General features: G+C 34.0%; 1 protein-coding gene across 1 annotated transcript in view; it reads left to right on the plus strand.

The window, feature by feature from the left end:
• The first annotated feature begins 1,959 nt into the window (after positions 1-1,959).
• The window catches only part of Psa (puromycin-sensitive aminopeptidase), a 29,564-nt gene continuing 16,305 nt past the window's right edge, over positions 1,960-15,218 (plus strand). The window contains exons 1-3 of the mRNA XM_074173539.1: positions 1,960-2,370; positions 10,134-10,354; positions 12,446-12,649. Coding sequence (XP_074029640.1) covers positions 1,963-2,370; positions 10,134-10,354; positions 12,446-12,649 — 833 coding nt within the window. The 5' untranslated portion in view covers positions 1,960-1,962. The remainder of the gene's footprint in view (positions 2,371-10,133; positions 10,355-12,445; positions 12,650-15,218) is intronic.

The raw sequence follows: 15,218 nt of genomic DNA on the forward strand, positions 1-15,218 counted from the left end.
CAAAATAGTGTCCATTTTTGCACATTTTTACAGGATGCATTCCCAGGGACCCACATTTCCAAATTGTGCCCATTTTGGGAACAGAACGGGATATATTTACATACAATCATAGTATAAAGATAATACTTTATACTATGATATATATGATAGTTTGAAGTAAATCTTTATACTATGATACAATATACAACGCAAAATCCGAAACTCTCATATCAGCACAGATTAAGGATGGATTTTCACAGCCCTTTTCTTCTTCTTTTCTCTCGTGACTCTGCTCTCTTGGTGCCATTAACCAGCTCATTCGAGGGACTACAACTTCGACTAATTGATGATCATGCTGTAAGCCTGAGTGATACTCGTATTTGCAGTATCGTCAATTTTATTTTATTCTTCAGGCATATTTTTTATAGGGAGTTGAAACATATGAGGAATATACTTCGAAGCAGCGACGAAGCATTGCACTTCCCCGAAATGCTACCTCGGATAAAATCCTATGAAAAAGAATGATTTAGAGTGAAAAAAAGGGTTGTAGATCTTATACTTATGAACGCGAAAGTCACCCACTTAATACTCACTCATTCATCTCTGTTTCTCCGTACTGTTGAGAACTAGGAAGCTAAAATTTGGTATATAGATACTTTTTAGGTATTAGATGGATTCTAAGATAATAATCCAACTGGGAACCCCCCGTGGGGGTAAGAGGGGTGCGTTTACATATGAAAATTACTTTTTATCACTGTTTCTCCGTACCGCTATATTTTAGAAGGCTGAAACTTTGTATGTGGGTTCGATTTATGTTGTAGATGTGCAATAAGAAAGGATTTTCAAATATTCCAACTGGAGCGCCAGCTGTGGGGACAAAAGGAGCGTTCATGAAACAAAGTTACCTTTTATCAATGTTTCTCCATACAGGTATATTTTTGGAGGCTGAAATTAAGTATTGACAGCACCAAGTTTGCTTTTTAAAAACACTTTTATTGGTACAGAAAATCAAATATCTGGTCGGTCGGTTGGTAGCCAGGCGGTTCGACGTGGGTTCTTTGTTCACTCACTGGAATTGACTGCCGTGTTGGTCGGTACTTCAAGCCCTAGTCTGAACGATCGATTTTAACTTGCTATTTTCCAACCCATGTTAGGAATCACACGTTAAAAGATAAGACCTCGTTCATCCTTAGCTTGCACAAGTTTCGACTTCTGAGGGGTGCTACAGCTGGGTGTAGCTGTAGGGGTGCTACAGCTGGTTAACGGAAAAACAGATTTTAAACATATTTTTATAGAAATACAAAATGTATGAAATTATACGTGTCATTACTTTGAAGAATGAAATCTGACTGACTTGGAATGCGAAGCTTCGAAGATATCTGCTCCTGTTAGAACTCTCTCGTCAGCATCTGGAACAGGGTGGTGGTACTGCTAGATCAGAGAAAAAATATATATAAGGAAGCCCTCACAATTTTAGGTAAGTGCAGAAGAACCACGTATTTTTATTACTTATTTGATTCTTGGAAATCACGAGTTCAAAACTCGAAATTTCGAGTATAAAGTCATAATTTCTAGACTCTAGTCAAAATTTCGGGTTTGAAGTTAAAATTTCGGGTTTAAAGTCGAAATTTCGAGTTTTTAAATTTATGATTTCCAAGAAAAAATAAGAATACGTGGTACTTCTACGCTTACAGAATTTCAACTTCGAAATTGAAGTCGTTCCTTACATAAACCAGACTTGAAGCATTTTCGATTGGCGTTTGATTTCACGGTGGACGTGAAAGTGACATCAACTTGTATGTTTCTGTAAAAATTTGAGAAATCATAATATAATCCTTTTAGTAATTAGTATTAAGCCAACCGTTGATCACAACCAATCGAGAAAACCTATGAGACTGATTCCTTTGTATTTTAGACATGACATAGACTAACCGATTTTTTAGTAGGTCATGTAAAAGACAATTGTCATTTGTGTTTTATGACATGTCAATGTCAACGAGGCTTTTAAATATTAATGTGAATGTAGTATGTGGTGTAGTTAGTAGAAAATTTTTCTCTCGCGTTTTTTTCCTAAGGCGTGATAAAAAATCGTACACTTCTGATAAACTGTTCAAAAATATAAAGAAACCTTACAATCATCTGTCAAAATTCAAGAAATACTGCCCGACTTTTGTTTGCGGGTATCACTCCTTACAAGTATCAGTTGTGCAAGAGTTTGGATGTTCGAGAAATTATTTCAACTTTGTTAATCAGAAACCCCTGGGAAAAATGTCTGAAAGAAAAATATTCAAGAGGTTACCAGAAAACGTCAAACCCAAATACTACAAGTTATTTATTACACCAAATCTGAAATTGTTGACGTTTCAAGGAGATGTCACCATTGAAATTGAGGTCAGTTTTCAGTACCCTATAATATGTTTATTTTTCAGCGGCAATACTGATGTATCCACAAAGAGACCATCGAATTAATTTGCCAAAGATTCAATAAAAAAAGTAGGTTTAAACAAAGCAGAAAGCTAGGGAAAAGCAATGTAGGTCATAATTACCACTATCAGGGGAAAAGTGAATCCAACCTGAAAACGATATAAATCTTGATTTATTCTGTTTGAACAAAAATATAAAATTGTCCATCAACCCTCCAGATAATTTGAAAAAAGTGTTCTCTTCATGTTAAAGCTATTTTCTAGGTTCATAGATCATGAACCGACTACTTGAAACAGTTTTAGTCATCTCCTGATGGTGATAACTGGATTAGCGAAACGCTCATCCATATATATATATATATATATATATATATATATATATATATATATATATATATATATATTTATGCGTTTCATACCTAGCTGAGCCACCGATAGCAAACCCCACATGCAATCTCGAGCCACTATTTCAAACCTGAGCCATATATATGGCTCAGGTTTGATTTTTCCGTATTTCTCACTCATCCTCTGTCCAAGAGCCAATATTCGAAGGAGGGAGAGCGAAGCCAATATTATCCAATCATTTTCGTAATGCCCCGTCACGTGTTTCTTTTGTAAATAAGCGTTATTTGACAAAGTTCAATGGGTCAGGTTGGTATGAAAGATGTAAAAATTAGTTCAACGAAATTCCATAATGGCGCTGCATATGCTTTCATCATATACAAATGTATACATCGGCAATACCAACTCCTATATGCGAACCTGAGCCATATGAATTTGGCATCACTGTTTCGATTCTTCAACAGGGGACTTCACTAGAGTGTTTAAAGTTGTACTAAAATATGTAGGAACTAGGGCCGTCGTCGTTGAAGCCTCCTCCCTACTTTTTCAACTTGGGAAAAAGTTGGTACATTTTTGGCCGTGAAGATAGAAAAAAATAATACATAGTCACAAAATGAATGAACATCAAAATAATAAAAATAGGTGAAAAGAAAGGGAGATGTAATAAGAAAAGGGAAAGAACCAGGAGAAGGTTGGGATTTTCCAACATGCATAACTTGGAGATTAAATACTTTGAAATTCTGAGCTGTTTGAAAACTTCAAAAAAGTTTGATTTCTCCCAAGTAAGAGAACAGTCCACAAATTTTGTAGTGACAATTTTACAAAATTCCTAACTTTTCGCTGAGTCTTCGACTTGGAAACGTTGGAAAATTTCGGGCCGCGAAGATAAAAAAAAATTATAGTAGAAAACAATAAGCAAAATATTATGTAAGTGTTGTTTCCTTTCATTTGTACTGAATATTCCTATAAATGGTGGATATTGTGGAAGACCAAGGACCGTGGTCCAAAGTAGAATAATTCGCATTATTATTTTTATGATTAACAAAATTTATTTTTGTTTGTGCATACCCTAATGATCATAAGCATTCAGCCAATCTTTGGATAGCTCAGTAAGAAAATTAATTTATTATAGTAGTAACTAATCCCTCGGCTTTCATTTTCATGAAAGTTGGTAAATTTTGCTGTTGTGCTTGGGGAAAATTTGGATTCCCTCCCCCCTGGTTTTTCTTTTCGCTGCGGTCCTGGTAGAAACCACGTCTCAACGAACTACTAAGTTTGTTGTTGTTATTTTATAATTTTTATAATTAGAACAGCCAAATCAATTCTGTGATTCCAAATACCTATCTTATGTGTCTGTGCACGTTTATTTTATTTCAACTTTATGCTTCATATATGATCGACTGAAAATCTACCAGAACACTGTCTCGTCTTTTACTAGTTGTACGGAATGAAACGTTATTCCTAGTTCATGATGAATCCCTCTTATCGAAAATTCGAATGATGAATAATTGTAATCAGTTGACGAATACTGAAATGATTCTTCAGAATCATAAGCCAATTAAAAAATATTACTACGCAATTGGCTATTTTGAGCAAGGAAGGTATAGTCATTCATTTATTTGACAACACTCCGGAGTCTAAATACTGAAATATTTCTGAAAATAATTGATTTATTTGTTTATCGAAAACAGCATTCACTTGGCGGCCAAATTATGGAACAGGAGAATTTTGAGAAAAATCCTGAAAGTCTGTTCTGGCGTGATTTTGCAATCGGTTTCAAACTGGCTTGAAAAACAACAGCTCACAACTAACTAAATGAAAATGAGATATCATAATATATTATTTTTTCCCTCATATTTCCCCTCACATCATTATCACTCCTAGAAGCGCATTTCGAAAACCAAGTTATTTTCGTAAGTAGGGATCGTTATCCCTACTCACTATTACGTTATAGAATTTCGCATCTAGGAGTGAAATTACTTGTGTGCTAGAGGAACAAATAATACTTGTTGTCATTGATTGATAACACAGACGCCAAGTATCCCAGTTTCGGTTACAATTTTTGATTGTTCTGTACAAGCACTTATAGAAAAATAAATCTTGATTTGCAAGAAAAAGGAAATGAATTCGAAAGCATCCTCACTGAAACAGAAAAAATTACTCTCAAGTCTTGTAGTAGAATTGTTATCAGAGGAAAAAGAGAGCGAGGAGTTCTATTTTATTTTCTCAAAAAGTGAGACAACACCTCTATGTTTTAGTGAAAGTGAGGGAGAGATTTGTGAAAGACAATGATTACATATTTCACACTGATGGAAAATCATTTTCAGTACACTGTTACACAGTTACTGCAATTTTTGAAAAGTGAAAGTTGAAGTGCAACTGTCCAGGTTTATGGGACATACCCTCAAAACGCACTGTGATATCTAGTACTTATACTACTTATAGTACTTATCATACAAAATATCCAAACTTCCGCTCCTCGCAACAGAAGGAGGTTTGGAAAAATATACGGAATTATCATTGGATGAAATTAACGTTGATATGAACTCGATCGTTGAGAAGTGTGACTTTGAAGAAAGAACATCTTCAATACATGATGAAATGACCAAGAACACATGACCAAGAATGAACAAAAAAAAAGTGTTCATGCAAAAATGTCATGGTCTACAGAACATAAAAAAATATTGCAAAATATGAGAAACAGGTTGAAAGCGAAAGGGCTCCAAAAGAACACGAGATCACTAAAGTCTATCCAAATCCAAGATAGAGTGAAACAAAATAAAATCGAAGCGTGATGTTCACGTGATCGCCCAGTGTCAGATGGAAAGGGCAACGTTCATTGGTGAATTCGCCTTGTTGATACGAGTTCGGTACCAGCACAGGGTCCAAACGCAACGATCCAAAAAAAAACATTTGAGTGTTGAGATGGAAGAAGTGATTTTAAATATGTTCAAGAAAGAGATGGAAGAAATTGAGACATCGACTGTCGACGAAGTCGTATCGAAAGTTTGCGATAAAATTGCAGTATGATGTGCTTCGATTTACAATGTTTTACGGGAATATAAACAAAATCATACATTTTCCAAACCGAATACAAATCAGAATCTCAAACCATTATAAAATCAATAGATGGTGCTGATAAACATGCAATCAGGAGAAAAGTGCATGAGTACTTTTCCAGAAATGAAATACCCACGATAGACAAAATACTCACAGAAATAAATGAAGATGTTTTACTGCCAAGTTTTAAGCGGTCAACATTCCATAAAGTATTGAAACATTTGAATTTTGTATGGAAAAACGAGGGCGCAATAGTTTATTATTGGATAGAGAGGAAATTGTGTTATGGAGGAGAGAGTATTTGACCAAAATTAAATATTATAGGGAACAACAGAGAACAATTTATTATATGGCTGAAACCTGGGTTAATGCTGGTCATACTACCCCTAAAGTATGGGTCGATGAAACTGTGACCTCATCTAGGAGGGCATTTCTAGATGGATTATCCACCGGATTAACAAACTCATCAGATAAACTTATATTTATATTAAGACCTGCCTCAATATCAATATATAAAAAGTAACCCACGTATTTGTTTTATTTACCTACATACCTCTTCATAACTTTAGGTAAAGGAAAACGGCTTATTATTTGTCATATCGGCAATGAGAATGGGTTTGTTCCTGAAGGGCTGTGGTGTTTCGAGTCGAAGAAAACTGGAGATTATCATGAAGAAATGAACGGTGAATCTTTCAAACAGTGGTTTTTCAAAGTTCTACCCCATCTGGAGGATGATGCTGTGATTGTAATGGACAATGCACCTTATCATTCGCGATGGTTATAGAAGATTCCGACAACGTCTTCAAAGAAGGTTGAAATCCAAAACTGGCTGCGATCAAAGAATATTAGCTTTGAAGATTCAATGATAAGAGTACAGCTACTCAAAATTGGCAAGGAGCGCAAGCTTGAATACCAAAAATATATAGTCGATGAGATGGCAGCAGGCCAAAACAAAATTGTCCTTCGCCTGCCTCCATACCACTGCGAACTCAATCCCATCGAGTTAATATGGGTGGATGTGAAGAATTTTGTAGGTCAGCATAACACCACGTTCAAATTTGCAGATCTCAAATCACTTTTTGATGAGGCTTTGATAAGAGTCACAGCGGAGAAATGGGAGAAGTGTGTTCGGCATGTGATATCGAAAGTTTGAGACAGAGATGAGGAAGCTTGATAATATAATAGAGGCACAAATCGAGCCACTGATAATTCGGATTGGTAAGGATGACACTATTGATGAAGAGACAAATTCATCTAGTTGAATAATTTTGATTAATATTCCTTTTGATTTCACATAAAATATAAATTATCAATGGAGAAATAGTTACGTCTCTTTTCATATAATGCTTGAGTGCGCTGTGAAAAATCTAATGAAAATCATTTTATATTACACATATTATCTGCATTTTTCCGTTCAACTGCAAAACTTGTGCATTTCACTCGTTATTATAAAAAGTTTTTCCTAAGTATAATATAGCATTTGCGATCAACAAGATGTTGGTTCTAAATACGACCCTGGCCAATTTTTGGGATGTTCAATATCACGTGCGTAGGGCATGTCAATGTTAACATCCACTCTATCTTGGATTTGGATAGACTTTAGGTTTGGGGAAGAATATCCTGGTATGTTTGATGATCGGAAGTGGACACCTGTGAAAGCTGTTGTTTACAATATTTATGGTGGCAGTTGACCATAGCATAACTTGGTTGCCGCGGATCAAGCCGAATACGATTTTTCACTTTTAGTTCCCATTAACTTCCAACAATGCTTCGTTTTGAATTCAGTGAAATAAACTACGAAACATAAAATTATTGGTTTGAATTCATATGTACATTCTCCCCGATTTCCCACTTATTTTCTTGCCCCTTTAGAAAAAAATATTAGATTGCGCTTCAGTGAAAAATATTATTATTCATAGAGTGTTTGGACTATCATCCATTTGTCGTCCGTTTCAAGACATGCTGAACATCTGTCTCGAAGGTTTAATCTTTCAACAAACAGCAAAGCTCTTGCACTTGCTGCCCCAGGAGGTTTTCCCCTGAGGCATACAGCCTGGAGAAATATCGACTCTTTTCTACTCTCCACTGGTACCCACGATGTTCTCTGAACATTACAGGATTTTCCTTTTCGTAAGAAACAATCTCTTTAAAAAAAAATTTGTTTAAAATGTGTTTTTCCGTTAACCAGCTGTCGCACCCCTACGTACGGCAACCCTGAGAAGTCAACACTTGTGCGAGCCAAGCATTAACGAGGTCTTACCTTTTAACGTGTGATTCCTAACACGGGTTGGACGATAGCCAGTGAAAAATCGATCGTTCAGACTACGTGCTGAACCACCGACCAACACGGCAGTCAATTCGAGTGAGTGAACAAAGCACCCACGTCGAACCGACCGACCAGAAACAATATATAAAAAATTATACTGATCGTAAAGGTTCACTTCATTTTTCATCTTTACGAATCTTATTGATCAATGATCTAAAAACAATTGTCAGTATTGCCAGAATTTTCGAAAGTCCATCTGAATTGCCATTTCGTTGAAAATGAAGTGGAAATAAATAAAAAATAAACCAAAAATAGAAACTTCATTCTTCAAATCATTCAATGAATAAATATACTTGCAGAATTAAAAGAGATTAAACATATCTATCTATCTTTTTTTCAACATAAAAAACTGGAATTAGATTAGGCAACGTTGTTGGGCTCAGGATTGTGAGCACAGATCAATAAATATGTATATTCTGATTCAACTTGGATAGAAATATGTGTTTGGCTCAAGAAAGTAGGAAAGTTACTTTTGTATATAATCGTAACAATTAATTATCGAAAATTCAAATGGAAAGATAATTATGATGTATATGGAACAAAAGAGCAATAGTTCGACCCATCTAGCAAATATATTCATTGAATACAAAAAAATGTTTAATAATAATCGATGGATCAGGAACGTATGAATTTCCAAATGGCTCAGGTAAGGTAGAAAGATCTATATATATATATATATATATATATATATATATATATATATATATATATATATATATATATAAATAGATAAGTACTCTTTGATCATTCCCATATTGATTTCAATTTAAGAGCCACCGGTATACAGCTGTTTCAGCCTATTGGGCATCGTCAGTACCGGGCAGGCGGTCCTCGATTGAAGACAAAATGAGAAAAAACCAAGAAAGTACTTGATAAAAATAGCTGCGTAAACGCAAGCGAAACATAAGTGGAACCACCTATTGGTGTGACACCCAAGTCAACTTGCCAAGTTTTTATGTCAGTGTTGGTGTTTTGACCAATCAACCGACAACTGCGGTAGCAGAAATTTGGGAAGCTAACCTGAAATGCCATCCGATGGCATTTCAGGTTAGCTTCCCAAATTTCTGCTACCGCAGTTGTCGGTTGATTGGTCAAAACACCAACACTGACATAAAAACTTGGCAAGTTGACTTGGGTGTCACACCAATAGGTGGTTCCACTTATGTTTCGCTTGCGTTTACGCAGCTATTTTTATCAAGTACTTTCTTGGTTTTTTCTCATTTTGTCTTCAATCGAGGACCGCCTGCCCGGTACTGACGATGCCCAATAGGCTGAAACAGCTGTATACCGGTGGCTCTTAAATTGAAATCAATATGGGAATGATCAAAGAGTACTTATCTATTTATTTTTTGATTTTCATGGAATTATTTTCCAGCAGCTTGACTGCATTAACCTTTCTAGATTTTATATATATATATATATATATATATATATATATATATATATATATATATATATATATATATATATATATATATATATATATATATCTATTATATAAAAATGGATGTTTGTTGGTTGGTTGGTTGGTAAGTGATAAACTTCTACATCGCTCAACCAATCGTGATGAAACTTGACATGTATGAGTAATTTTTCATAGAGGCTATCAATTTTTCTGTAACTGGCCACTAGATGGCTCTGTAGAACAATTTTTTGAAAGCACTGTTCTATAACGCTGCGCACGCCTAAGTTCGTTGATTCTGATTCTGTCAAAACATTGGAACAGCAGCGATACAGCAACATAGTACGAGTATATATATATATATATATATATATATATATATATATATATATATATATATATATATCTTTATTTAGTTGAGAAATTTATTCATTTACAATAGTAAATACATTGTCACATTATAAATAAAATATTATCAACATGAAAAAATACAAACATTCTGATTAAAAGTACATATGTATAAATAAAAAGTTGTATGTGGAAGTCTAGTATCGAAATTAGTATATGTAATTTAATTATAATTTCTTTGTTTTATTTTCAGGTTGTGAAAAGTACTGATAATGTAGTACTTAATGCTCTGGACTTATCATTGGAATCTGTAAAGGTAACAAATAATCAAGAGAGTATACCGAATACAGTGGAAATATGTCCAGAAGACGAAACAATGACTTTGAAAATGGCTTCCCCCCTTTCTCCTGGTACTTATACATTGAACATTGCCTTCACTGGAGAAATCAATGACAAAATGAAAGGATTATATAGGTACGTCATAATTTACTGTAACTCCGAATATATGTGAATATTATCACTGTTTTGATTTGGCATTGTTCTTAATTTTCATATTTATAGATTGTCTATTCAATTTTACATAATAAACATGCATGAAATTTGAACATTGGATGTAATCTTCTTTATAGTATTGATTATTTGCATTAAATGCTTCAGTTTAAATTTTTGTCATAAAATTTGAGAGTTTACTATTAGGTGCATAAATGGAAAATTTGATAGGTCTCAAACTGAAGGTTTTTTTATTATTTTTTGGTAAACTCTAAAGTTCTGGAACATTGAAATTACATATGATGTTTTTTTCAAGTAACTTTTTGATGAGTGCATTTGATTTTTGTGCTAGATAATTGATTATATGAATACCAAAATACTCCATTTTAAACCACATTAAGTTAAAAAGCAATTTTTGAAGATGGCTGATATATTGAAAACAATATAGATCACCATGATAAATAGAATATAAAAATCGTCTTACAGTGTTTATTGACACAACATTTGACATTCTCATATTGAATTCATCCATAATCATTGACCCAGGCATGTAACTGTTTTACCTCATATTATATTCCATGTCAAACAGACCAATGGTTCGATTCAACCCCAAATGAAATACACCTCAATCGTCACAATACTTTTGCTTCTCTGCCTAATCACGTTCAAGACTGATGCCCCTTTCAGTTCCTGAAAAGCAAGCAGATATTAATTTTTTTTACTACTAGTGAAATAATTATTCATCTGGAAATTTCTGGGCAATTGCAATTTCTGATTAAAGCACATATTTGAATTGAACAATTTATACTTGGAAACCAGTATATGGTGCGCTAATTTTGAAATCAAAGTCGTTGCTGTATTTGCGACAGTTGAATTTATGCACTCAATTGCTCAAAAAATAGCAAAAAAAAATCAACAGATGAAAACCCAATGAGTTACCTTAGGCATATAGCCAAATCGAACTCGTTCAACAATTCCTCAACCTCTGGAAAGGAAATAAAAGAAATACTCTCTGGCATAAAAAATTAAGTTAATGACAAAAATCATATTTTTCACTTCAATCAATATGGCTTTCAAGCCTCAAAAGCACAAATGATGCAATGTTTGCTTTTTTAGAAGAACTTTACCTTCAACTGAATGTTGGTGAGGCTGACATGGCAGTATTTTGTGATCTGACAAAATCATGTGACTGTTGATCACAAAATATCGCTCAAAAACTTGAAATCTACGAATTTATAGGAAACATCTTATTGTGGTTTAAGTCATATCTATCAGATCGTGTTCAAGTAGTGAATTTCAAAAGTTCATCTTCAGATAAAATTATATGCGGAGTACCTCAGGGATCTGTCCTCGACCTTTTGCTGTTTTTATTATATATAAATGATTTGGCATATATATCGATTGAAGGCAAATTCACAAGTTTTGCTGACGACACGTCTATACTTTGGCATGGAAGAAGCACTGATGCACTAAAAATTAGGGTAGAACATGATATAGACAAAGTTAAACAATGATGTGATGCCTATTTGTTATCTTTCAATACATCAAAGACTGATATAATGTTCTTTAAATGTAATCTGGACCATATAATTCTTGAAGAACACATCATTGATCATAAACTAGAGAACAAATTTTTAGGCCACAACATAGACAACAAATTAAAATTTGGAAGGCATATTAGTATACTATGCAAAAAATTATCCTCAAGTTGTTATGCGATAAGGTCTATCTCTAACTCTTTGGACTATCACTCTGCTAGAAAAGCATACTTTGCACTTCTCGAATCTCACTTGCGGTACGGAGTTTCTTTCTGGGGGAGCAGCTGTCAGAACTTACTGAGTCAAGTTTTCACAATTCAAAAAAGAGCAGTGAGATTCATTACCAGAGCTAGAGTCCAAGATTCCTGTAAGACCCTTTTTTTAACTCATCACATCTCAACAGTCTACTGCCTCTTTAAAGGTTAATATATTGTATAAAAATTAGGGGTTACTTGTTGAATAAATAAATAAAATCTCAACTTTTGTGACAATAAAGCATTTCTGACTCTGACTCTGAGTTAATTCTTTCAAATTTCAGGAGTAAATATATTAATGAAAAGGGAGAGGAAGTTTACGGAGCAGTAACACAGTTTGAATCTACAGATGCCCGGAGATGTTTTCCTTGTTGGGATGAGCCTGCTCTCAAAGCAACATTTGATATAAGTGTCGTCATACCTAAAGATTTAGTCGCTCTATCCAATATGCCGGTAAAAACTAGTCAACCCATGGGAGATCTAATCAAGTAAGTAATTGTTTGTTCTCAGTAGTAATGTATTGATTTGAAAACATATAATGTTATTTCCTAACTCACATATACGGATACAAAATCACTACATTACCGTTGTTGCGCATCAGGTGCTTACCCAGTACAAGATATGTTTACGAAATGAAGAAACTAATATCTCGACAAAAAACCTTGCAAAATACTGCACAATGATAGTCGCGATCCTTTGTTTGCATGCATGTTAGGCGTACACATTATCGAACCATCAGTCCACCCTTTCGTAACTGTGTCGTGAGTGTCATACTAAGTTTCGTCCGAATAGAAAATTTGACGTTGTTCTTGTCTATATTTAGTTATTTGTTCTAAGTATTTGTTACGCAATTTCACTATTCTTCTGCTTTCCATAACTGCTTGACGTTTGTTTATTATTTCAAATATAAATCCTAGTTCATTTATCTAATTCTGAAGAGTTTTGTCACAGCAGCTCACGTTATGGCCGGAAGTATTCAATTTCTTCCTCATGATTTCAGTTGTAGGAATCTCATTGCTTTTATAACAGTCGTATATTGTTTTTTTTTCATGGATTTTACTAGATGAACATCTGAAGGTTTTGGTAATTCTGTATCACATCGCGTCTTGCGTTCATAAGGTTTGTTTTTGACTATTTTACGGTTTTACGTACAGTTGGGAAAGGAATTTCAGTCAAATCTGATGTTGCTTATAATAGTTTGTCTCCCTCGAAACCAAACTTATATACGTTGAAATATAATCTCTGTGTTTCAGTATTCAAATGCATCCGAATCTTATTCACTGGTATCTCTTTTTTTGCATTGTCCATCATCGCTATTAGAATCAGTACACAGGAAAAAGTCTGCGTTGTTATCACACTCGTTATTACTATTAGTACTTGTCCAAGGACGCCACATTTTAAACAAATAACAAAAATTTTAAGTAATAACTGCACCAATATCGAATTTCAACACTCAAATCGCGATCAGTTCCTGAACTGAACATTGACAACACGACGGCTCGCGTTCTATACGTGACCGTAACATGACTTCAAAATTTGATTTTATGACTCTTCAGCCAATCATAAAACTCGGTTAGTAAAAATCATCCAATACGAACCGCCAATTCTTCAGTCCACGTGGACTAGTTGGCAGCAGCTTTATCTCTTTGTGTTGGTTTTTTTTGTCTTTGAGGGCGCCGACACTTTAAATATGCACAATACCAGTTACTTTGACTATACATGGTGATTCAACGGTGATAGACAGATAACTCAAAAGCTGTTGAACGTTTAGAAATGTGATGATTTCATACTTGTTTTTTTATTTGGAATTAATGCTGGGATGGAGAGTTGGATCACATGTATTTTATTATCACTTGTTGGGCTTGTAATTAACCGTTTCTAATTAATTCAGTGTACATATAGGTTAAGGTTAGAAGAATATTGACCCACAATTGACTATATCCAAACCTTGAATGTAGTTTAATTCTTAGGTACATATTTGGACTCCAACTTGACTTGGGACAAGCAAATAGGTAGTGTTTGTTCCAATCTGAATAAGGCATAATATCCATAATACAACTGAAGTTCAGTTTAGTTGAGGTAGCGCTGATGAACCTATATTATGTGATGGCCTACTCCCCTCTTAATCTTAACATTATGATTTGGGGCAAAGCCAGAGATTTCACTGGCACTTTTATTCCACAAAAGTAAAATATTACTAGCTGTACCTTCCATCTATATCATGAAATGCATTTTGTTTGCTAGACATAACTTATCAATCTTGACAAATGCTTGAAACCATAATTACAACACACGAAGTGGTAATTTTTTGGAAATCCCTCAGCATAGATCAACTCACGTTAAAGATTCTTCACACTATAGTGAGTATAGTGCAATATATATAATGCACCGGTACATTCCGTGTTAGGAATCACACGTTAAAAGGTAAGACCTTGTTAGTCCTCAGCTCGCACAAGTTTCTCAACTTTTGAGAGTTGTCGTTCGTATGGGAGCGACAGCTGATTAACGGAAAAACAGATTTTAAACAGATTTTTAAACAACAAAATTACCACAAAAAATTAAGCAGATTACTAGCGATATAAAATTCCAAAATACAGTGAAGTATTTACTAATACAGAGATACTACTATAATTACCAGGAGTTTCACATTTGCCCTATGACCACTGCTCTGTATTAAAACATGCTTTTTATTCTCTACTTTTGACAGTGACATTTTTTTACTTTCCCTTGTGTATCGATAAGCTTGTACAGTTGAACATAACTTAAAGTTATGCGAAGTACATACTTCAAATGTTTTTATATATAAATGCTCATTGATGTATGTATCATTTTATTTAGATATTTTCGATTATTATTTTGACATACCTAGATATGTCTGTATATTGCCTTGAGTGGCATATGTTTTTAATATGAGACTGATTTTACTATAGTTCAATAAATTTTTAGTATATTTGTTTTTATTTATTTATTTATTTGCCACTGAGCTACAGTATGTACATATGGTATATATATATATATATATATATATATATATATATATATATATATATATATATG

The sequence above is a fragment of the Leptinotarsa decemlineata genome, unplaced genomic scaffold, assembly GCF_025532065.1.
Source record: "Leptinotarsa decemlineata unplaced genomic scaffold, Ldec_3_MD MMD2_tig00000251_RagTag_RagTag, whole genome shotgun sequence".
Lineage (NCBI taxonomy): Eukaryota > Metazoa > Arthropoda > Insecta > Coleoptera > Chrysomelidae > Leptinotarsa > Leptinotarsa decemlineata.